Source organism: Macrobrachium rosenbergii, chromosome 25 (genome assembly GCF_040412425.1).
Source record: "Macrobrachium rosenbergii isolate ZJJX-2024 chromosome 25, ASM4041242v1, whole genome shotgun sequence".
NCBI lineage: Eukaryota > Metazoa > Arthropoda > Malacostraca > Decapoda > Palaemonidae > Macrobrachium > Macrobrachium rosenbergii.
The window spans coordinates 9,085,437-9,109,995 of NC_089765.1; the positions used below are offsets into that span (position 1 = coordinate 9,085,437).

Consider the following 24,559-nt stretch of genomic DNA (forward strand, 5'->3'; position numbering starts at 1 on the left):
ATTACACAGACTTGTTAAAAGAAAAAAAAATTTGATACAGAGTTTAAACATAAAAGATTTCATCATTTTCTACCAATGTAATAAAAGAATTCTAAGATTCTATAATTTTCTACCAGTGTAATAAAAGAGTTCTAAGTACTTATAGTACTGTAGCTATAATTACAATACACTAATAAAATAAATTGTAATCCATGACTAAACAATAATTTCTCAGTGCCTGATATTGATGATACAAAATTGGCTGCATTTTGCAATTGGAGGCGCTGTATAATATTAACTGTACTATAAATACTTCAATAAAAAATTAATAAATTTTGAAATCTGCATTAAGAGCACAATTCAGATGTCCACAGATGTTTCATAATGGTCAATACAGTATAAAAATCTAAGTGAATTTCTCTAATTTGTGTCTCATTTTCAAACAGATTTTAGGATATTTAACAAAAAAAAAAAACCTACATTTTAAATTTATTGTAATGTTAATTTGGATATAACTTCTCTACTTACAGAAGTTAAAGATTTCTCAGCTATCACATTATTACTAATTATTTCCTAAGCTGACACTTGGCAAAATTTTCACTAATGTTTCATCATTATTGTGCTTATGCTAACAGCATTTAATGCTGGCTACCTGCTTTACTTTCACTGGTGTTGTGAGCCTATGACAAGCAATTTCCAGTGCATTATATCATTATCCCTCTCAACTTTGCTATTACCTAGAGCTAAGTACAATGATCATTTAATTGTTTAAGATACTAGGAAACAATATATATGTTATTCCAGTGTTTAGAGCATGAAATTTAAAATGTACCTTTTCACTTCCAAATGGTTTGACTAATACTTACGTACTATTCAAAATGTTATATTAATACTGCATATATTATAAAAAGGTTTGATCCTGTTTGTATAAGCAAGCTACAAAAAACTACTGTGAAATTATTCTGCCACCATAACCTTTTGTTAATGTATATATAAAGCTTACCTTGCCATATAATATACTGGCATTATTTTATATGTATCATACTGTATCTTAATTTCTTATTCTAGGAATTGTATTTTTCAAACAGAAACAAAGTACAGCGTACAGTTGTACATGTTATTTCTAATGTAAAATAATCTAGAAATGATATCTAAATCATCTCACAGAAAAGGTAAAATTCATTATCTATTGTTTTATTATTGTAAATTTTAACCTGAGTTGAGTTGTTCTAGTAAACAGTTTGATTACCTTTGGAACTGAAGACATTGCCCAAGTTCCAAAAATTGAAGTCAGAGCATATGATGCAACTTGTTATTTACAGAACTAAAATCTACCTATTACAAACACATAATGAATGGTTGTATGATGTTAAAAGTGATTAAAATGCTCATTGCAGAAATAATATTTGATTTTGAAATATTATGTTATTCTTTTAACACATGATTTTAACTTGAAGAATCAGGACTGTTTCTTCAAGTTCAAACAGCAATAAGATATAAGAAACTGATAACAGTTCATACAAGAATTCTTTAATGATTTCGTAGTGTCTTTTATCAAATAAATGGGTATGCAAAAGCTGTAAAATAATAAGACAAAAACCATGTAACTTATCATGCTTTCTTATCAATCTAAATAAAGAATTAACAAAACTGGTGCTATTTGATTAACCACATTCCCCAATAAACTTTATACTGTGTGCATTTGAATCCAGTCATTATTTTAAATACTACCCATTTACTCGAGATTATATAATGCCTTTATATATCTTTCTGAGTGAATGATGAAAAAATAATTTTTCATGTGATAGCATGATGATTTTCATAAAAAAAGTGAAACTTTGCCTACCCCAAACTTACAAATTATTCCTCTCCAAACATAATATATATATAACAAAAAGCGGACAAGTAATACAAAATATATAACTTTATTTTTATGCAAACAGAGTTGCCAAGCTGCTTAATCGGTTTCTGGTGCTATTGTGGCACAAATTATACCTTTATGATTGGACTCAGGCACAGCAAAGGGGAGAGAGAGAGAGAGAGAGAGAGTCATAAGGTTTCTGGAGCTCTTGGAGCATGGCTTAAGCAGGTACTGTACTGTGCAATCATATTGCATCTGTTCTTACAGTAAGTGTACATGGTGTACGTACAGTTCCACAGCTGAGTGGAGTTGGCATTGGTGTTCAAAGAGCTTATTATAAAAAGTGGTTGCCAAAGAAAATACAAAGGGTAGCTTAGCCAAATGTACCAGCATAGTGGGCAGGTGCATTTCATCATTGAGTTTATATGCTGTTATACTGGTTCTTTACATACTGTTATACTGGTTCTTCAAAAAAGGATGAAACAGCACCTATAAATCACTGTGTGGTGATGGAGCCATAACTTCAAAAAACTAGTTTTAAAATTAGTCCAGTTACAACACGATAATTTGCATCAATACATTCAAAAGGGTGGAGGTAGAGAATGTGATCAAAGTACAAAAAAAAGTTCCTAGGGTACCCTAGGTACTAGGCTACCTCTGACCAGAATATGAAAGTCTTAAAATATACAGCAAGCACAAACTTAAAAAAAAATTCCTTAAAACCTAAAGAAATAAAAATTAGTCATGACAAAGCTTACTAAAATCTCTACATTTATCACAAAATGACCAAAAATTATGAAATCAGCCAGCAAAATGTCACTCAAGAATTTCACCACAGTAACCTGGCCTACTCAAACTACATACTGTATCCACAATCAAGGAGCTAATATCATCACACACATGATATCTAAAGGTAATGTACTGTATGTAATGTAGGTAACTATATGAGGAATGAAGTGAACAAGATAATGAAAACATTTATACAAAGTTTTCCTGAAAAAATAAAATGATCAGTCAATAATGATGAAGTCTTGAGGTAAGCCTGAAATACTACAACTCGCATGTCTGTCCAAATGTTGTTGAACTTACCAATCAAACTAGAATCTGGTTCGGCGGGGAGAATCTGTGCAATCCGAGTAAGGAGTTTATAGATCTGTGCCCAGACATCAACAGACTGAGTCTTGTGAAACAACTGAGGTTGAACAAGTTTATTCTGTCGATTCCAAAGCCGGGCAACAAATAACAATTCTCGAAGGCTCTGTACAATTTTCGGATCTCTAGCTAACTCAAACTGTAAAGAGAAATGCCAGTGTAATCAAATATAAAAATCACTAATTAGCAAAACACCACTGAAAAAATACTATCTTACTGGGATAGCCTGAAGAATCTGACTTTAAATAAAGAAAATCTTACAATTCACATGGGAACTGAAATTTTTATATACATAATAATAATTGATAAACTGAAAGTTAAAAACACGTATCATGAAGTCCCTCGAGAAATTTCCTCTCATGAACTGCCTTCTGACCCTGGCTGAAATGAAGTCACAGTACAAGCTTTCATTTTCACTCTAAATGCAAATTATTTTGCCAAACCTGGAATATTACGGAGAACACATATAAAACTAATACTAATAAATACTTCCTATTCACACCAAGCTAAACAACATACTTTTATCAACAGGTAAAAAACTAAGTATGGTTGATTGCACTCCTCCTCATGGTTAATTTATTGGCATGTGCATGTTCTCTTCATTTTGGAAGACAAAGATCATAGCCAACTGTGCACACTATTTGTCTGCTGACCTTGTTAGATATTCTTATATTTCATTTATAAAATGGACATGCAAATTGTTAGGCTTTTCATAAATTAAAACTGTACAAACTGCTACAAAAAGAGCAAAAATTATATAAATGAATATGGTTAGAAAATATCTGGAATATTTACAATGTATCAAAACATAAAGGTTCACCCAATTCTGCTTATTTGCACTGTGGAATGTATGTTATTCTGAAGACAACTGAAATTTCCTTTTACCACTTCTTAAATGATCACTCACAACTTTGTCTGAGAGTATAGAAGTGCTTTAATATAAATATACTACATTTTTCTTCCTCCAAGAAATAAAATACTGCATTTTTCTTCCTCCATGAAACGAAATGTAAAGAAGATATCAAGATATTCATCAGCAAATGTAGTTCAGTTTTGGAACAAGCTACATTCACTTTACTTTTATGTATGTAGTTTCGTAAAAACAAAGGTTTTTCATAAAAATTCTTAAAAAGAGTTTTTCATAAAAATTCTTAAAAACAAAGAGCTTTTCTTACAAATTCGTTCCTTATAACTAGCCCATTTCACAATCACAAAATCATCCTGAGACTGCAGTCACTAAGAAAAAAAAAAAAAAAAATGCAGTCCACACTACAAGCTGGCTGACCTTCAGGACCTTTTTTAGTAGCAATTGTATTCAGTTTATACCGTGTGATTCATTAGCTGCAAGAAACAGCAGAGCAGGGAGAAGGGTGTATTAAAATTTTTTTTTAAATTAAGCTTTGCCCTAAATGCAATGAAGTGCAATATGCTGTCAAAAAACGCTGATGGGCTGATAGAGACCAGTAGGATGTGCACGAAAAACCCTTGAAATTGATTTAATAAAATCCACTTCTACCAGATATACACAAGGAAGTGTCTTTGAGACACAAACATGATTTGTAAAATTAACTCGACTACGTTGGTCTATTCAATAACCTGAGTTGAAAAGTCCACATACTGCATGGTTTTTCAAGAGCAACAGCTGCACAAGAACACAGCACTCATCCTTTATGAAATATATGCAAAAACAGAGGAGAGTCTTTGTCCAAAAGAATGTAGTATGGAAAAAGATGGAGTTGGGAACCTCATCTGAAATACAGCCACTGCAAAATACTGACAGTGATTATACAATCAAGACTGTAAACTACTTATCCAAAAAGTATATAATAAAGGAGGACGAAATTTGGGAGAACTTAGCGCTGATGAAAAAAAAGTCCAGGTATTAGCAAAGTCTGGTAAGAGTGACAGATGACAAACTGACTTGGTTTCCCATGGGAAAATACCTAATTTTTCCAAGTAATTTGCATTTTTAGCCTTTTAATTGTACAACTGAATGTTACATGAATGTAGTTTCAAGGCTAGCTGTGGGGTGAAAGATGGTGCGGGTTCCAGGAAAGTGCCCAGCATGTATACTCCCAGCTGATCTTTCACATGAAGGACCTCTTCCAATAGGAGATATCCTCCTGCACGAACTGGGATGGTCAACGAACTTGGTAATAAGGTAGTAACTATTGGTAAAGGGGGATGAGTGGGGAATAACCCTCTCACCTACCAGCACAAGCCACTTTTTCTTCAGCCATCAAACAGTGTGATGTGTTTCCTCTCTCTCTCTCTCTCTCTCTCTCTCTCTCTCTCTCTCTCTCTCTCTGTGTGTGTATAGTTGTTGAAATGAATGAGTAGCTACTCTTGTTTCTTTCCATTTGACACTGGTTCTTTTTTCACTGTGTACTCTTTGTTAGTGTGTTTGCATAACCTGGTCTTTTTTTTTTTTTCTTTCCTTATGAAAAGAAACTTGACCAACGACAGTTCAAGGGACCTAGGTGTGAAAAAGGAAGAAAAGTTCTTTCTCTTTACCAAATTAAGATTGTAAGTACATTCATTCAACCATTCAGCTGCACATGAAACATATTTTCCAAAAGATGGTAACAAGTAGTGTACTTCTTTTTTCAAGACTAACTTCATTTTTCAAATAACCAGTTACACTGAAAGGGATCATGTGAAGAAAGTACAGTAACAGGTTTGTTGATTGTCATAAGGATCCTGCCAGTCCACTGAAGTCAAGTAAAAGTTTAGCTTCACTACATGGAATACAATTTTATATTATACAATTTTCTAGCAGGTTTGAATAATCATGCAATTTCAAACTGATGTGTCCTTAGTTTTACCACTTGCGGGCAAAATCCTCAAGGTTACATTTACAAATAGCATATTGTACTGCACAAAAGTCTGTGCCATGTTATGGACCATAAAATCCATTTCAAGTGCACCTTACATTTAAACTATTTTATGCCTATACTATTACCAAAAAGGTAACGTTCCCTTCCATATGGATTGCTATATTTTAGAAACCTCCTGCACTTACCTTGGAGTTCTGGGCCAGCATGAAGAGAATAAACAATGCCAGATCAACTGAGAACTGAATCAATGGCTGGAGGTTCTGAAGCATCCCAGGGTCAATCTGACAGTCTTTGATGTTGATTGAAGTCAGTATATTGTCTAAAGACTTATCAATATCTAAAATATCCAGAGATGGTCGGCTTTCTAAGTAAGCTGAAAAATATGTAATTTTAATTAAGTTTCAATTATAAAATAATACAGATCACTTAACTGATACTTGTTGTTCAAAAAGGTACAGTCTACACTTGATTATATACCCAATGTCTCAAATCAGTTTGAGACATTGAGTCCCTTTCTATAATCTCAAAGAACATGTCTGAAAGATATGTAGTTAGATGAGAGGTGAAAATTATGAGCAAAGTGATGTTCAAGAAATGGGACACCTGGGTAAGGAGAGAACAAAGGTAATGGACGAAAAGTAATGGCAGAAAAATATGTCGCTGGGGGCCAAAGGGACATTTGCAAAGAACATTTAATATCATCTACATGTGTCATGCAAGGCACACTAGAAGCAGTACCCCTCTAGGGAGACATCATGTGCTAAAGCAATATAATGCTACGTAAAGGAACACATTCATTACAATATTACAATACGGAGTATAGGAAGTCCCCAACATAGGCACAAAATGAATTCCATGAATCAGTGTTTAAGATGAAAAGCATGGGGCAACAGTTGCCTAACTGATATGTGAAATACAATGATCAAGGTTCACAATAAGGAGTTGTGAACACAAGCTACGTACAAGGCTCGAGTATTTCAACCTTCGTAGTATATAACTTCTTTCTTTCGTTTACTGTCCATTACCATATGGGCATTGCTGCCAGCAGTATGCCTTGCATGACGTCCCCCTTGAGTAGTGCCCAAGGTTAATGCTGTATCCTTCAGACCAAAAGCTTCATGGCTTTCCACATTTTACTGCTCAACCATCTGACTTGGTCTCTTCCCACCCGGTGATCAATTGGTTCAACTTTTTTTGGTCCATATCAATCCTAGTTTAAAAATAATTAATCAACTCCAACCCTACAAGTCTGGAAATAGGACTCTGATCTGGTAAAGCTTGAAACACATGTAAGAATGAACTGACCGCTGACTCTGAAAGAGAAGTCTGAGGCAATGTACATTAAAAACTGACCAAGGCTAACTGACTTTTCTTCCAATAAAATTTGTTGGGTGAACAAATCTGTGCATGTTACATATCAATGACAAACTGTCTTCTTTATAATTTATTCACCAACACAACTGATTACTGGGCGTTACAGAGGCAGAGGGTACTGAAAAACTAATTGAGAAAAAGGTGGAATCATGGCATAAGATCTGGAGTGAAGGTAGGGGCAGATGCAGAGAAAACTTTAAATAAATGTTGAAGCCTAGCCTACCAAAGAGCAACATTGAAATTTCCTTTCTAAATTGCTTTATCTTGATGCTATGATTTTGTCTTTTATCAGCATCTGCAGATTTTTTATTAAACTCTAGGCATAAACAAACAAAGTCTAACAAATGTATGACAGCTGAAATGCACAAGAATTATAGCAGATACAGATATAACATTGTGAAGTACATAAGAGTCAATTACCATAAAATCCTTTGACAACATTCATTTCCTTGTTGCTTGCTAAAAGACACTATAAAATTAAACATCAGCAGAGAATGAAAAAATTCACCTCTCTGCAAACTTTTCAAGTAATTGTATGCTACGGTTTGAAATTACCTTGTAATGATGCACTAATGTTTTTGTCTGCAGTAGCAACATCACAGGTAACTGGGCGCAGAGACCTAAACAACTGCTGAATAGCTGTTAACTGTGCTTGAAGTCGAGCTTCTATAGCCCTCTGCTGCTGACTTCCCATCAACCTGTCGACAATGGATAAAGGCAATACATAAAAGATGCGTTTAAACAGCTGCGAGTAATTTACATAATTTTATGCGCAGTACACACTGAAAATCAAAAAAATTACATAACCTACTGGTCATGAATGATTTTAGTTTCATGAGCTGTTCAGAGGAAAACAATTGAAATACTGCATCAGAACTCTACTTGGACCATACGAGGAAAGGATGTCAGAGAAGAACTTTCTGCTGCACATCATTTCTTACGTCAATGCAAAAGCAGTTTATGCGGCCATTACCGTGAGCTATACCATTACCTTTGTACGAATACTATTTGTTAACATACTTAACCCTTAACAAATATTATTCGTATAAAGGTAGGAACCTTCTTGAACAACGCGGTGAGGTGAGATGAGGTGAGGGTTTACATGACTTAAAGCTGAAATTTTCACAAAGTTAAAACCAATTACTTGGACTTGCAAGATGGTGATCAGACTACTCACACAGTAACAGTAGGACCTTAAGGCTGGAAACGACATTAAATAATATTGTAATGTGAGAAAGCATAGTGTGAGATGCAGTAGGAGACCTTTAGTATTATATAAAGTGTTCAACAATGGGCACACACTGAGTGATACCATATCTATGGGATACTGAAGAAATAATGAAATACAATACTACATACGCAAAAAAAAAAAAATGTTAAAAGCAGTATGCTAAATACTGGGGTAAATATTTTGCATTGTTAGTGAATCGGTACTAACACACTGAAATGGTCTACAGCTAAATCGGGAGAAAAATCTTATTATTCCAAGCCTCACAAAGAGGGGATTTTTAGCAGAGAGACAGCACAGAACACAAAAAATAATGTGCATTTGCAAACAGCCAGAGTGTACTGCAAGTGATGTAAACACCACCCCAGAAAGAAACTAACTGAAACATAAAAAACTGTCACTCTATCCTTAACTACCAGGGGGAAGGTAAACAGGAAGACGAGACAGACTAAAACATCCTTTCTACCTTCTTGTTCGTTTTCTCAACCACTGAACAAGCTTGCGGCTTGAAACTTATAGGCTGATGAATATTAAGAAAGATTCACAAAAATAATATAGTTTTAACCACAAACATTTGGAGCTGGTTTGCTTGCCTATTAGTGTACCTTCACTGTAATGATTAACACTGTGTTCGGTGATACATTGGGTAAGATACTCTTAGCTCACATGGATGATTTAGTCATTTCTTCTGATTCTATAGAAGAACATCAGTGCTGAAGAGATTCCTAGACCTTAATCTATGGATCAAACTTTCCAAATGCAAGTTCTACAAGGGTGAATTCATATACTGTATCTTTGCTGTCATTTCGAAGGGTGGCCTCAAAGTTGTATGTGAAAAATTCACACCTATCTCAAAGCTGACTACACCCAAGACAGTTAAAAATGTCTAGAAATTTTTAGGCATCACTGGTTACCATAGATAATTTGTTTATCAGTACTGTCACCGCCACTCCTCTAACATATCTTCTCAGAAAAGACTCAAAATTTGTGGGAGAGGGAGAACTAGCAAAAAGCCTTTGATATTTTAACATGGGCTGTGCTACCAACATTAGTTTTAATTTTTCCAGACTTTCAGAATCCATTTAGCAATAAGATGCATCTGATTCTGGAATCAGAGGGAGTTTCATCTTTCACCAGAGCAAGAATTAGTTGATTATTATTGATTGTAAAAAGAACTGTAAGGGGATGGAAACCTGCTGTTGATGCTCTTATGTCATAAACATGTTTCCCCTGGTCCTTATACATCTTGGATGCGGTCATCAAACAATATGTACTACATAAAGTCAGTGCCTTATATGTGATATACATTTTAGTCTTAATAAGATGTCTTTACCAACTAACTGATGGATGAACAGCACTCGGGAAATTAACAAAAATAAATTCACCATATTTAAACAGTTCATAAGAGAAAGAAACTTGGTATAACATAAAAGATACTGACACTGGCAATATCACAAAACATGCACCAACCCTGGTATATTTCACAAAACATGTAAAATTTCAAGTGAACAAATGGTTTTTTGTGTTAACAGAACTACCTGGTCACTGATATTAATGGGTTTGGAAAAGTTTATTCTTAACAGATAATTTTCAAATTGCTCCCAGTTTTATTCAGACTGTCCCCTTGTAAGGTGTGCACCACTCAGTGGGAATCTCTGAAGAAGAGGAAGAAAGAGAACTATGTTGTGGGAGAACATGTCTTGGAAAATTACAGTTAACTAAAGGACACTTGATTATATTGAAAGGGCAGTAAGAATAGACAAACAACAGCCTGGATGAAGTGGAAAAAGATTACTAGATTACTGGCATAAGAGTAACTATTTAGTAAACAGCAGAAAATTTATGATGCATGGATAAGGCTAATGTTAATCTAAGTAATAGACATATGAGAAGTTTATTTTACAAATTCGGACGTTAAGATCTCTAAAAATGTCATGGAAAAGGGAAAGGAGCAGTTAGTTAAAAAATCACATATAGAAGTCATACAGGCCCACAAATCATGGAAAATGCCTTACATAAGAGACCTGAACCACATGGAAGATTAGGGAGAAGCAATGAAAGGAAAAGATGAAGAGTGCTGGGCAGAAAGAAATGTTGGACAATGCAAAGTATCCCTAGTATCATCTACAGTGCGCCATGGAAAGCTCACTTCAAGAAATATCTGACAGAAAGGTTTGAGGTTGATGATCTCTCTCCCAAAACTAAAAGGATCTATCAGACAGCAACAGAAAAAACCACATCTCATGTAAATAAAGAGAGAGTTCAGCATCTGTAGGAGGAGTCATAAAAACACAAAAGGTAAATTTAGAATATAGTTGACAGCACCGTCTAGAATAATAATTTTACAAGCGGATCTTGTCCTCCCCGGGGTGACAGTAGGGAATCTGGGAATGTTGAAGGCTTCTGGGAATTCCGGAGGCTTCTAGGGCTTCCGAAGGCTTTAAGACAATCTACAGGCTTTGTAGCCTTTGGATTTCTTGCACAATACTAAAGAACAAAGTTTTATGGAGGTGAAAGGCTTCGAAGATTTCTTTGGGGGAAGCCCATGTTTTTGGGGATGAATAAGTCCACATTCTTGGAGATGAATTCAGGCGGCCTTTGGGGTTTCTGAAGGCTTCGAGACAATCTCCAGGTTCTGAAGCCTTTGGATTATCTACTGAAGAAGGAATGGGATTTTGTCCTTCCTGGGGACAAAAGGCTTCGAAGATTTCTTGAGGGGGAAATGGATCTGACAAGAGCTGAAGACAGCTTCACATGATCCTGGAGTCTTTAAGAATTTAAGAAGACATTATAATCCAATGTGCATTTCTCCAGGAATGCTTTAGGAGCTTAAGACTTTTTCAAAGACTGCCCTCCTGCCCCGTGCAGCGCAGTGCGTGGCATCTCACTAGTACATGAATAATAACTGTACCTAATTCAGAATTCACATCATTGTACATATCGCCAGTAAAAACATCAGTACAAATTATATATATACTGTACTATGCTTGACTACAACAATAATCATAATTTATTGTAGTCTACCATGTTATCATACTGGCATCACATAGAACTTAACAAAACCCTCAAGTCCAGTAAGCCGACAGAAAGTTTTATCCTATTCCCTTTATATTAATACAACTTATTTCCCCATCTCAAGAGAAGTGAAAACAATAAATATTTTCATGTGATTCCTAGACACACTGTCAAGTATTAATTATGCACATTCTACTTACCTTAACATAGATGTTTTCATAACTAAAAACCGTGTATACAGATGCTGTACCAAGGGAACGGAATGCTGCATGAAAGTCTCTGTAAGTTTGTCACTGAGTGTTTGAACAGACGATGTGGGACACAGGATTAACAAATCCCACCAATCATAACCACTAACCAGAGCAAATTCAAGCAGTAAGATTAAAGTGACTGCCCACTGAGGACCTGGAAAGAATATATAACCATTACTGACATGGTTAGAAGAACAACTGTCACTGTAAATGGCATACTTTGTATTTAGCAAAAACTATTGATCAGCTCCTAATTGATACACCCACCACTCCATTGTTTTTATTAGCGATAAATTCATAACTAATACCTCAATATATAGCAATGCAATATTACACAATACTGCAAATATTGAAATAAGCAACATTTTTTTGCATATTCTGACTTATAAAAGAATGGAGACTTCGTTATGTGGCTAGCCACAAAATGATAATTTTCATGATAAAATGAATTATTTGGATACTTACCTACTGTTAAAGTTAGCTTACCTCTTCGCTCCATCAGGTGCAATCGGTATTTAAAAAAAATCAAATTGCGCTTGGTTAACCCATTATGACTGTCTCTGCAGTCACCTGTTCCCACCAGCTGGTATTTTATCATGAAAATTATCATTATTTGGAATGAATCTTACCTATTGTTAAAGTTAGCTGATTACCACATTGAATAAGGATGGTGGGTTAGTGCAGCCTGAGAAACAATGTTCAGCCAAGCGAACTAAAAGCTTTTTAACGGGGAGAAAAAGCTTCTCAGCATTCCTGCCTGTTGTGTGAGCCTTACTGGCAAGTACTGAAACCAGGCGTTGGAACCACAACAGGGTGTAAGGCCCTCGTAGCGAGACTTGTCAGATGATTCTTACAGGGGGAAAAAAAGACCATCTCATAGAACACTAGTGACTCCTGTGCCCAAGTCGAAAGCCCATCACCAACAGTCCAAAACTAAAGATGCTACCACCTTCAGAGATGAAGATATGCTCCTATACACCAATGTTTACCTTCATGTCCCAAAATTAAAAAAACGGGATTTCATAACAACTAACGATAAGATAGAAAGCAAGGTTACTATCATATTTGGTTCACCAGGAAGTGTCCCTGCCACAATGAAAGGACTAAGGGCTTTATACCTCATGTGCAAACACAGTTGCAAGTACACAACACTGTTCGAGTTAGGAGCCTTGCTATTAAACACTAAACAGTTTCCTAGCAAACTCTTTTGACTGTTCACCCAATGCCAAAGGCTCTACTACCGCGATAATGCACCTTACCTAATCCATGTTAACTTCTTATTCATTTTAATGGGAGCCAAGGTAGAAGTAAACTAAGAGTGCTGGTTAACGGATTCATCTTCGGCAAAAGGAAGTGAAAACAGAACCACGTGAGATATGCACCGCTTAAATACTAAAGGGGAATCAACCAAAAACATGGTTGAAACTCCTGAAGTCTAAACTGAGGAACTGAGGCGGAAGAGGTAACAATGCCGGAACGTCAGCAATGACGTCATGGAATGCCAGGAGACAGCACCAGATGGAGTGAATGGGTTTTAGGTTGGAGAGGTAGAGGAAACTTGTATGACATCACCACGTAACCTTGATGACAGTGGGTGTCGTCTGCAAGGATGGGGAAGTTAGAGGCTTCTTGCATGATGTCGCCACATAATCCTAACGACAGACTGTGTCATCTGCACAACACTAAAGAGACGGTTACTGTACCGAGAAGCAAGGGCTGTTCTAACACCCAGCTAATGCACTCTAGATAAGAAGCCGCTATTACAAAAAGGAACAATTGTTACACAAAGACAAATACGAGACAATACAGGGGAAAACTGAGGAAGAGGGGGGATACCATCCACCCGGGTACGATATTGGGAGAACAAACAAAAACTGGACTGACATGCGACTCAGACCTACTGAGGCAAACATAATATGACTGTATCCCTGTCACTAAACGGGCGACACGTGAACTAGCAAACACGAGAGTCAAACAACTCACATGGGGAGATGGTTGAGAGAGGTAGCGAAGAACACAGACCTTGGTCCCGAGACATGCCTTGGTTCCCTGTCAGAGGGGAAGACCAACTGACGCAGGGCAGTCCAGAGGGCAGGCTACAGACAGATGCCAAGGCTCCGACACCTTCTCTCTCTTATATATACATGACTATGATAAAATACTATATCTCAATTACTTATACTTTTTTCCTGAATCACATAGAGAGCAAAGGAAGGTGGAGCAGAAGAAGAGAGAGAGGAATTAACCTAGGCTATCTGGTAGGCTAATAGAAGAAGAGGAGAAGCAACACCGATAGACAAAAGGAGAAGACTGAGTAGGCTTCTGGTGCGCCCTAACAAACTGTCTATGTAAACCATCTGCCTAAAATTAAACATTTCGCAAATAATGAGGCAAAAACAGTTACATCTCCCCTGAGCTGCATGAAAGCCTTTACTAGAAAATGGGATTAAAGGAAATAAAAACATGTTTATGGTACTGAAGCCATGAAGATTATTTCTAAAAAAGATAAAAGCTCAGGAATCAACTGTGTGCACACTGACTTTAGCTATCTTGGACATAAGAGTGTTTTGCCCTCTAACACCACAGAAAATTTTAACTCCTCCTCCTCTTGAAGGTTTATGTCTGTCCAGGTAAACCCTTAATAGTTCTAACTGGATATAAGACAGCCCTTTCTTCATAGCCTACCTAAGCAGTTGAATAAGGCACTGTCACAATTCTGGGAAGGGCTTTCACTGAGTGATTATATGTTAGTTTTACAAGGTTAATCATTATTTTAACTTTTATTTTCTGCATTAGTAAAATGGTATTGCCATTATAAAGTGTATAAAAAGCACATGTTTAATTTTATAAGATGTTTTTATAGCAAAGCATTCTTTATGTTTAAAAGTATCTGTTCTTGTTGTGACATCCTAGGAAGTGACGTCATAGGACAACAAATGGCGGGGGGGAGCAAAATGTAAACAAATGCAGGCAGGAGTGTTGAAAAGTGTGTGGTGCAGTAGAAAGACCTCTCTGATGGTTAGGTTGTTAATTTTGGGTTGTAAGTCTGTTTTGTGGTTTTTGTAGTCATACACTGGATTATATTATAAAAGAAGAACAACATGAACAGGTAGGTGGATTGCATAACTATAGCATTTCTGGACAGGTTAGGCTAGAAAAGCTTTCATTCACTTCTATATCTTTTCTCTAAGCAAAGAGAGAAAAGAGAGTGGTTGTCACTAGAACAAAGCCCAAGAGCAACAAAGGGCTTGAAGCTCACTAATAAAAACTCATCACAGGTCCCACTGGACATAAGGATAGCCACTTCTACAATGCCTATCAAAGCAGTGAAATTAGGCACTGGCACAAAACTGGGAAGGACTTTCACTTCCATCTCTTTTCTCTAAGCAACGAAAGAAAAGAACAAAGCCCACAAAACAAGAGAGGGCTTGAAACTCACAACAGACTATGCCGCAGCAAGAGTTAAAAGAAAAGTGCCTTCAAAGTTCTTAAGTGACACTGTTAAAAGAAAAGTGTCTTCAAAGTTCTTAAGTGACATCTCATCAAAAGGCTCACCTGAGGTTAAGGTAAAATCTGAAAGACTACGTCTAAATTTCATTGTAAATCATGATAGGAAGATGAAATTATGAAATTTCCGTCACAAAAGATTGACAACCTCTTCAAACTTCAAATTGTGAGCAATATTCCAATCAGCACAATGCATTACTGAAAGTAAAGTAAAGTGGTGTCCTTGATCGCTGTGACAGAAACTGCTTAGCATACCTGAGATACTGGTAGAACTTCAAACAGGACCTCTAGTGGAACAGGTGCTGGATATCACTCTGTACAAGCACCAAGATAAAAAAAAAAAAAACTAACCACTGTTATTGATACACAAGTCTAGCAGTGGAGGGCCTTCTTGATTTAAGGATTGCTTCCTTGGCCAATCTAGAAATGCCTTTAGCTCATAACAGACAATTGACAATCTCCATGCAGGTAGATGAAGCATGTGGAGGTTTGACAGAATCTTCTCGAATAAGACTGTCTGAAAAGATCTTTTTCTAAACTTAAGATGACGAAGAATATCTATCGTCAGGAAGGAAAGATAGCTATGAAAATCATCATTGTGATATGCAAAGCTTACAACTTGTTGATATTTCCTCACACTGCAAGCAGAGGAAAAGCATAAGGGACCAGAACTGATCATTCTTGAAGGAAGGCATCAACTGGCCATGCCTCAGGATCCTGGCATGGAGGGCAGTAAACGGGTTGGGAAGTGTTTTGGGCAAACCTGAGGAAGAGGAGACTATGTGACTGGAGGCCTTGCCTTTTTCTGCTGAGTTGGTCTCCAATAACAAAGGTTTTCCTGGGACAAAACAAGGTAGTGAAATGATGTTGTTGGACTCTGTCCAAAGGATAAGGAAGTTTCTTTGCTGGTCTGAACAACTCTCTTGAACTGTCCCCCCTTGTCGTCTTGTGTAAGAATCAAGACTTGCATAAGACCATTCTAAACTACCAAGAGTTCTAGGGAGTTTACCTTCCAGCTCCCCAACATCGAATGTTTCTCAGCATGGTGCCCCCCATCTGCCTCCGAGACATCTGAGGACTACAGGCCAACCCATTACAGATCTCAAAAGCGGTAAAAAGATTGGCTATCCATCTCCCTGTTGGAAAACCCCCAACAAGAGAGAGCTGATCTTCATAAGCAATTGACTAGGTCAGAAAAGCATAGTTTAGTCTACATAGAACAAAAAAAATTACATGGGCACATATAATTTGAGTGATTAAGTATAGCTTTTATCACATGGAGTTGACACTAAACACACTATATCATTGTATTTCCATCAAATATTAGACTTACCAACATCTAAAGGCCTCACTAGAGTGAGAAAATGAAGGCTTCCCAGAGAATCCATTGCCAGAAGAGAAAAGCCATTCCATGAATGGGAAAGTGAAACTACACGACGATCTACTGATGCACGCTTACTTATGGGAGGCTCATCTCCAGATCCACGGGTATTTTGTATGTTGTGGCTGCTTATCTGTAAGGAGCAAAATATCTTTAGTCAGCAAAACTAACTGCCATATTGTTTCCAAAACCTGAGATTTACAAAGCCTAAAATTGGAACACTTACCAGAGACTGGCACACAAATGGAGCAGCCCACCTTAACAATAACTGCAAACTGATGACTACAATATCAACAGCCTGTAAAAATTATTTATAACCAAAATTTAATTTCTTACTACAGCAAAATTAATTTTTGCAGTAAAAACCCATTACTTTTACTTAGCCTTTTATACAGCTGTGCAAATCTCCATGCACCCTAAATTCAACAGATGATCAGCTAGCTAGACACTGTTAAGTGGCACACAGGTGGTCTTACAGAATGCCTCCTTGTCCATCATTTAGGCTCTCTCACTGGGTTGTCAAAATAAGCGGTGAAAGAACTGAGGTCAGAAAGTGGATCTCCTGGTAAAAGTAATGGGTCTGCACCGAAAATATTAATTTGGTTTTATTAAACATTTTAATCTTTCTACCACAAATACATGACTTTTCCTTAGCCTAAATAGCTACTCATAAGGAAGGGGGGGGCTATGCTGCTGTCAGTGGGAAGAAGAGACATCAGAATCAGCCAACAAATATTTGAATAGACAGATTTTAAAAACAGTACCGAGTCAGAAAAGTTTATAAAAAAATTGGCGATAGAGTGTGACTGTGTGCAATAATTCATTCAGCAACTATCAATTTCATTTATGACACCTGGTATCCTCTCTCTCTTCTTACATGTAACATACTAAGAGGTCAAACTATCACTCTGTGACATGTTCAATTCTATGTACTGTATATATATATATAAACATATAAATGATGGCTAAGAGAAGTTGTGTGCCATAAAATGCTTTGTATCTTCTTAAACTGAGAAAAAATTAAAATGAAACTTTTTCAGGGTGCTGATCCTCTAAAAAGCAGCCTGATCTTCCAAAGCATCCGTGCAAGCCCGTAAGACCACTCTAATGAGTCAATGCAGAATCGAATTCTTTACGCCATGGTTATTATTCTAAGGAGATAAAAACAAATGGAGTGTGCCTGACTTAAACAAATGAAATGTGCCTGACTTACACAAATGAAATCTGCCTGACCTAAAATCCTTAGCCTTGAGAATATAAATTTGTGTGGCTCTAAAGGGATGAAGGTCTTCTTCATTCTTGACCTGGGGTTGAGGGAAATGGTAGAGCAAATCTGAGAAGGAATTATCCTCAGCTGCAGTTGTCTGTGTCTTGGCAACAAAGTCAGGTAAAAAAGACAGAGAGGGACCAAGTGCCAGTTCATAATGGGAAAGGCTGCCCTGCCCTATATTTCAACATGTTCTTGACCTGTACTTAACTTTCCTCAACAGATAACCATGAAAGAGTCCTGCTCAGATAAAAACTTGCTGAGAAAAATGTGATATTCACTTACAGACAGACAAAAGTGAAACGACAGGGCTTGGCCAGCCCGTTTCACCATTGCCACATCTGAGAAAGAAGGGTGAATCATGATCTTCCAGGTCGTTGTGGTATGGCAGCATGAGGGGCCTTTCTGCCTTGAGTCCCTTTATTTTCCATTTCTGTACCAACAATGGCACTATTCTGGCTTTAGACCAACTATGAGAAAATTCTTGACATTTGTTTGTCTGTCTTTTAAGAGTCCCAATGTGACCAAAAGGTAACTCCTTGAGGACAAGCAGCAGTACAATATCAAAAAAACAAACAAAAAGCTTCGAGCCAGACAGCAAAAATAAAATACAGAAACTAACAAACTACCACTGATCCAGAGAAGAACAATGACCAGAAGCTAGCAAACCACCACTAATCCAAAGAAGAACATTGGTCAGAAGCATTTCACAAATCAATTAAAAAAATCATTAGTACCAATAATGCTGATATCCTGCAACAGAAGATACCCTTTATAAAGAATTAATTAAAGTTGGACCCTAAAAGGAGTTCAAAAACAAATCATTTATAACTAACTGTACACTTCCAAAGAAGCAGAAGTATTTCTTAGTGTTAAGTAAAAAGCAGAAACACACAAAACGATTAATTACAGTACCACAGGATGCTGGAGACTTACGCACAAATACCATCCAACCTGAGCTGCTGATGCTATGGTGGATGAAGTGTCTAGGAGTCGCACTCAATACTCTAATGGACTATGCAAACATAATGGATTTGAGGTCAAACAAATGGAAACAACAACCATGCATCTACATCACACAACTGCTGAGATAGTCATAAAATATTTTATGATGTAAGGAGGTGCTTTAGTCTAAATATAACATCATTCTTGGCTAACAAACACACTGTCACAGCAGTAGAAGTCACATTAGAAGTCTGTACTTTATATGGATAGAGATCCACCTTGAGGTAATCCCCCCCAAAAAAGACATCTAATTAGGGACACTAATGTAGAGAAAAAAGTATGATGCAATCCTAACAAACGGTAAACAAAATAAAAGTAAATTCTACTTCTTTTATCTCTCAAGATGGAATAAAAAAAAATTCAGCATCCCTAAACAATAAAAATAGTTGAACAATGAAAAATATACAGTATTATCTGTACCTGCTGCATTGTATCTCTGTTAATTGCATATATATAACCATCACTTGTTGCTGCAGTAACAACGAATGGTAACTGGGAGCCTGGAATGAGATGACGAAGAGTAGTACCCAGAGTCACCACACTACTGCTTGATATCCATTCTCCCACACACATCCACTCCTGAAAAACACACAAAAACTGGTCAGAGTATGGAAAGGCATTTCTACAGTATTTCCCAAATTACTTTCACTATCAGTTGCAGTCTCCTATTCACTATTAACTAATTAAAGGTCTCTGTAATGCCACATCCTGCGAGCTTTAACCAAGAAAGTGTACATTTTCTTCAAGAAAAATGTTATTTCAAAAAACATTAGCAAAGTGCTTAAATAATACCTACCTTAGTAGTGATCCCTGGGGCATCAGGCTTGGGCATGAATAACTTGAGAAGAGGACGACTTTGATCTTGAAGCTGGTATCTTTGAACCAGATGAACCACTGAAGTTGAACTACTTGTATTTGCTCCCTATAAGAAAAATTAATTTCTTTTAGTCACTGTCTGGAAGAATTTCTTTCTTGGAAAAACAAGATCGGTGAAACCAATCCAAGCAGGAAACTGGGAAAAAGGAAAATCCTCAACTTTTGTGTGAGCATCAAAAAATTCATTTAAGATCATTTGTATTTTCTTAGGTATACAAACCTGAAATTTTCTCTATAGAATGCCCTCGAAGAGAGTTGGTCTGGTTTTCAAAGCTGGTAACAAGGTAGTTTACTGGCAGCAATCACTAAGGGTATGGGGGAAGCCACCAACTCAGTCAAGTAGTATCACTTTTTTTCTTGGGTAACTGGGCTATTCAAGGGTTGGTTAGTGTGTGATTGTGTTAAAAGACTTTAGGTTTGTATATCTAGAAAAAATTCAAATTAGCAATTTATTCCTCCAAGCATACAAACCTTCATTTTTAATAAGGAGATTCACTCCTTTGGCAGGAGGATTTGCCTTGAAATCATGACTGATGTTGCTCTCTCACCCAAAAATGTCAGTTACCCAGTCACAGAAGTGAACATGGGAGGGATGATGTCTGTACCCTCCTATACATCCTGGCACATGTGATGTCAAAGATGACAGGGCCCTGTGCCAGAGTTTGGTTTGTTGCAACCTCACTCTACAAAAAGGAGAACTTAGGTTTCCTGGATAAGAACGGATGCTCAACTTGGAAGGTAGCCTAACACTGAGAACCAAAATATCTGTGTTCTACCAACCAGTACTTCCTTGTTAAAAGAGGGGCTAATGAAAGCCGGAGATTGGAAGCTGAATAACTCGCCTGCATCTGACCGAACCATCAAGGATACAGCTGCTAGTTGCTGGGAGGAAGGAGTAACTGTCATCCTTCATTCATCCAACCATTCACCACTGTAAGCCTTAGGCAACATGCTACCCTACCCAAATTGAGTTTAGGTAGCTAGATGTGTTCAACAGCCAACATAGGTCCTAAGGACAATGTACCTAATGACCTGTGGATGACGTACCTTAAGTAGAAAGACACTGAGAAGTCCTCCCTAAATAGCAATGATGAGGGAATTCCTTTGATTTCATTAGTTTTCACCCAGGGTATCACCCAGGGTATGGAGTTGGCTCCCTCCCCATATGACTTTCTAACCATTAAATGACTTTCCTAAGCCAAAAATAAACCATGTCTGAATATTCTTTTTTGTGCCTGTTGGTACTAAAGAGCTGCTGTCACCACTCAGGTCCAAGCTGCTAGGCCTGAACAGACAATACTATAAAACTCCCATTGGACACTACAGCACCTTATCTCAATCACTACCTACAAAGTCATAAAAGGAAAAGATTGAGAAAGACTTGTATTTTCCAGCAGGAACTTAGGGGTTGTGAGTTTTTGTCACAAACGCAGGAACAAACACAAATGAAAGGAATCACCACCCCTCAAAGTGCCACACTATGCAGGAGAACTTGCAATTCACCAACTCTCTTTGCCAATACTAATGTTACACCCTACTCCAGAGGTCTGACTTCATACACCAGGCAAGACTATTCAAACCTGCTCAAAAGCAATGAGATGTCCACTGAGGCAGAGGTCCATGTCCCTAAGTTGGAAGACTTGAGAAAGGGCTAAGCAGAAGCCCTTAACTACTTACACAAAGGTCAGTTTATTAGACTGGAGATTATCTACAAAGTGATGGGGTCCATAAACACCAACCTGTGTCAGAAACTTTTAGCTGAAGCCAAATGTTTCCAAAAGGTGAACAAGGAAGGGTGTGTCGGAGTTTACCTATCCGAGGTTGAGGTGGGGGTGGCGGCAGGAGGGAAGGCAGGCTCCCAGGTCACAGCACCTTAAACTGCTTGGTCATCATCTCGTTCACTCACACCCTACTGCTAACCCCAGCAGGAGTAGCAGGAACTGGGGTGGGTACAATACAGGGAAGAGGTGATATTTGCTGGGCACTACCCTAAGAAGACACTGATGGAGTCTTCTTCATCTTCAAACCATTTCTCTCACTGAAAGGGGGACCAAGACACACACACATAGTTCAAAACAGAAATGGCAAACATTCCTGGCCCTGCACAACAGACACAATGAATATGGGTCAATGGCAAACACAGACATGAAATGCGCCAAAACTCAATCACAATCAGAACACCTATGCTGGTCATTCTTCCATGCAGAGGAAGAACCATCAGGCATCAAACACAATCACAATAAGAATATTTGATTAAAAAAAAGCCCCAATCATGAACCACTCAAACACAGAAATACTCAACAAAACAGATTCAACAGCAGCCTTGGTGGAGAGCCCTCCCAATATATCTACACAGTAAACTGGCTGAAGAAAAACACACTGCCCAAATGAGCAAGTGGGTGGGTTTTCTGATTTAAAAATCTACTTCTACTCCCAGCCGCCTCAAGATTATCTGATAAAATATGGACTGTACAGGCAGTTTAAAATCCTGGTAACATCAGTTTCTACTATCTGACCAGCTAGAATAATCATAATTTGAAGAAAAACTCAATAATAATGGTTTACTCCATGCAAATATGGACTTTTTGACGATTTTCGACATTATCATACGATTTTCGGTTAACAAAGATGCCAAACCGGGACCAGTTTTGACTAAACAAATTGGCATTACCAGTGTACTGAAAAGAAAAAATGTATTTACTGCAAGACTTCACATGAGGCACAACTGTCCCAAAAGACAAACCAGAGTGAAAGACAAGGAACTATCATGCTGAAGATTTGAGCATTTGAACACTTCTACAACATAATATACAATACCATATGCTGAACAAAAGTTACACATGAGCCTATAAAATCCTCTGGCCCTGGTATTACCTGTGCTGGGCACAGCTCAATGCACCCAAATTATGAAAGGATTTTTAGTCTATCACTGGGTGTTCTTGGATTACAATCAAATTACAATATGCTCATAAATATTCCCATTCAAGCCGTTCTTGTTTTTGAGTCAGAGGAGAAAGTTACTAAAACTAGTGTCTTCTACATAGCTTTTCCTATATTTTTGCATTTTAGGTGTGCTAAATTCTAACAGTTTCGAGAGGTAAGTCCAATGCATTATCTCTGATATGTTTTGCTGGATTCTTTTAAACTGGATTTCATTAACTTTTTTTTTTTATTCTAGATATTATGTTTTGCTACCAAATTACTGATAGTTATAAATATTTTTCCTACAAGATGGAAAATCAACATTGCTGTTTCTAACGAGGCAGCTGCCCTGAGAGACCCACTAAAGTAATACACCTTACCATCAGTCCACTGAGATCAGACCAAGAACTGAGAGTAACATCTGACAGAATGTTTTCCCCTGCTCAACCATATCAAGTACTCTAGTTTCACAGGTGGAGAGACATGCCATCCACCTCCACTCCCCCGTCAGTTTCATGAACAGAATTTTCCATAATCCAAATAATTTTTGGGTCATCATCATAAATGTCTGTTTTTATAGACGAATAAAGAATGAAATAATTGAAAAAAAGACCTGACTACAATTTATTGGGTCAACAGCTGAGGTGCAAAGCTTCCATGACTTTGATGTCTAATGTCTCAAAGTATCTGAACATTGCTTGTCAGCTGCCATCCAACTGCAGCAATGGGTCAAGGATCTGGATGCCTAAAGGGAGAAGCATATGGGCATTTTATATGATAATGTGAAACTGACCAGAAACAAAACACTTGTACTGCTATGCTTTACTACCTCATGCAATAAAGCAGTGTATATTAAAATATTACCTGTTGAGGTGCTGGCCCTTCCGCAGGTTTCTCAACCGTCAACCCAACTAACAAACTGTTGGGGTCCTCATACTCAGTGTATCGTAGGCAGGACACTCTTACCAATCCTTCATTCTCTGAAAATGGAATCAGTCAATAGCCTCATGTTACATAGGTATATAAGGTAAAAGATCATTAATTTGAAATTCTTAACTCTCACATAGCAGTGAACCATTTGGTTTCTAAATGAGTAGATAGAGTTCCCTAAACCAAAGGTGAGGTTATTATTTTCCTTTCTTTAAAATCTGATAACCACATAGTCAGATACTCTACACTCATACGGCTGGTCCGGCATATATTTAATGTATTCTAAATTGAGGAGTCAAAACTGGAATGTGAAGAGGCAACAAAAGATGGATAGCCCAATGAAAAGATACAAAGATTGATGGAGAGTAAGAAAGCAGAAAGAACTGTGGCTGGAAACTAGAAAAGATGCTACAAATGGTCCATCATGGAAAGCACAATACAGGGTTGGGAGGTGCCAACGCGATGGACAGATAGGAGGTGCACTAAGAGATGAATAAGGCAAAAAATATGGACAGAACATATGGTATTTTAAAAACAATTACGACAGAAAACCAGCAAACGCCTGTTGGAAAGACACTAAAATTGTCTGTTGAATGATGGAAGCAAAATAAAAAATTTCAACCTTCGGGAACGGAAATGGTAAAAAATGCAATTGTAACTAAAACTCTTACATTCTAAAAAATCATGTATATTTGCAACAAATTGGAAGTCTCTAGATAAGTGAATTTTTGAAAAAACATTTTTTCTTATGGCTTTTCGCCAAAATTTCAGAAATTCTTTTCGTCATTTTGTCGTAATTTTGCAGCCGTTACATAAAAAGTATACATGAAAATGTTTCATGTACAATACAACAGAAAATAACTCATGGTTGTAGCTTTTATCAGTTTTGAAATATTTTCATATAAATCACGATAGCTGCCAAAATTTAACCTTTGGTCAATTTGACTAGTGGTAAAAATTGTAAGCTAAAAATC

General features: G+C 37.1%; 1 protein-coding gene across 1 annotated transcript in view; it reads right to left on the bottom strand.

The window, feature by feature from the left end:
* Positions 1 to 24,559, bottom strand: part of MED16 (mediator complex subunit 16) — a 59,363-nt gene that overhangs the window by 17,944 nt on the left and 16,860 nt on the right. The window contains exons 7-14 of the mRNA XM_067126791.1: positions 23,520 to 23,635; positions 19,654 to 19,779; positions 19,278 to 19,436; positions 16,538 to 16,718; positions 11,647 to 11,851; positions 7,759 to 7,901; positions 6,015 to 6,202; positions 2,930 to 3,131 (exon numbers count right to left, since the gene is read on the bottom strand). Of these exons, the coding sequence (XP_066982892.1) occupies positions 2,930 to 3,131; positions 6,015 to 6,202; positions 7,759 to 7,901; positions 11,647 to 11,851; positions 16,538 to 16,718; positions 19,278 to 19,436; positions 19,654 to 19,779; positions 23,520 to 23,635 (1,320 nt within the window). The remainder of the gene's footprint in view (positions 1 to 2,929; positions 3,132 to 6,014; positions 6,203 to 7,758; positions 7,902 to 11,646; positions 11,852 to 16,537; positions 16,719 to 19,277; positions 19,437 to 19,653; positions 19,780 to 23,519; positions 23,636 to 24,559) is intronic.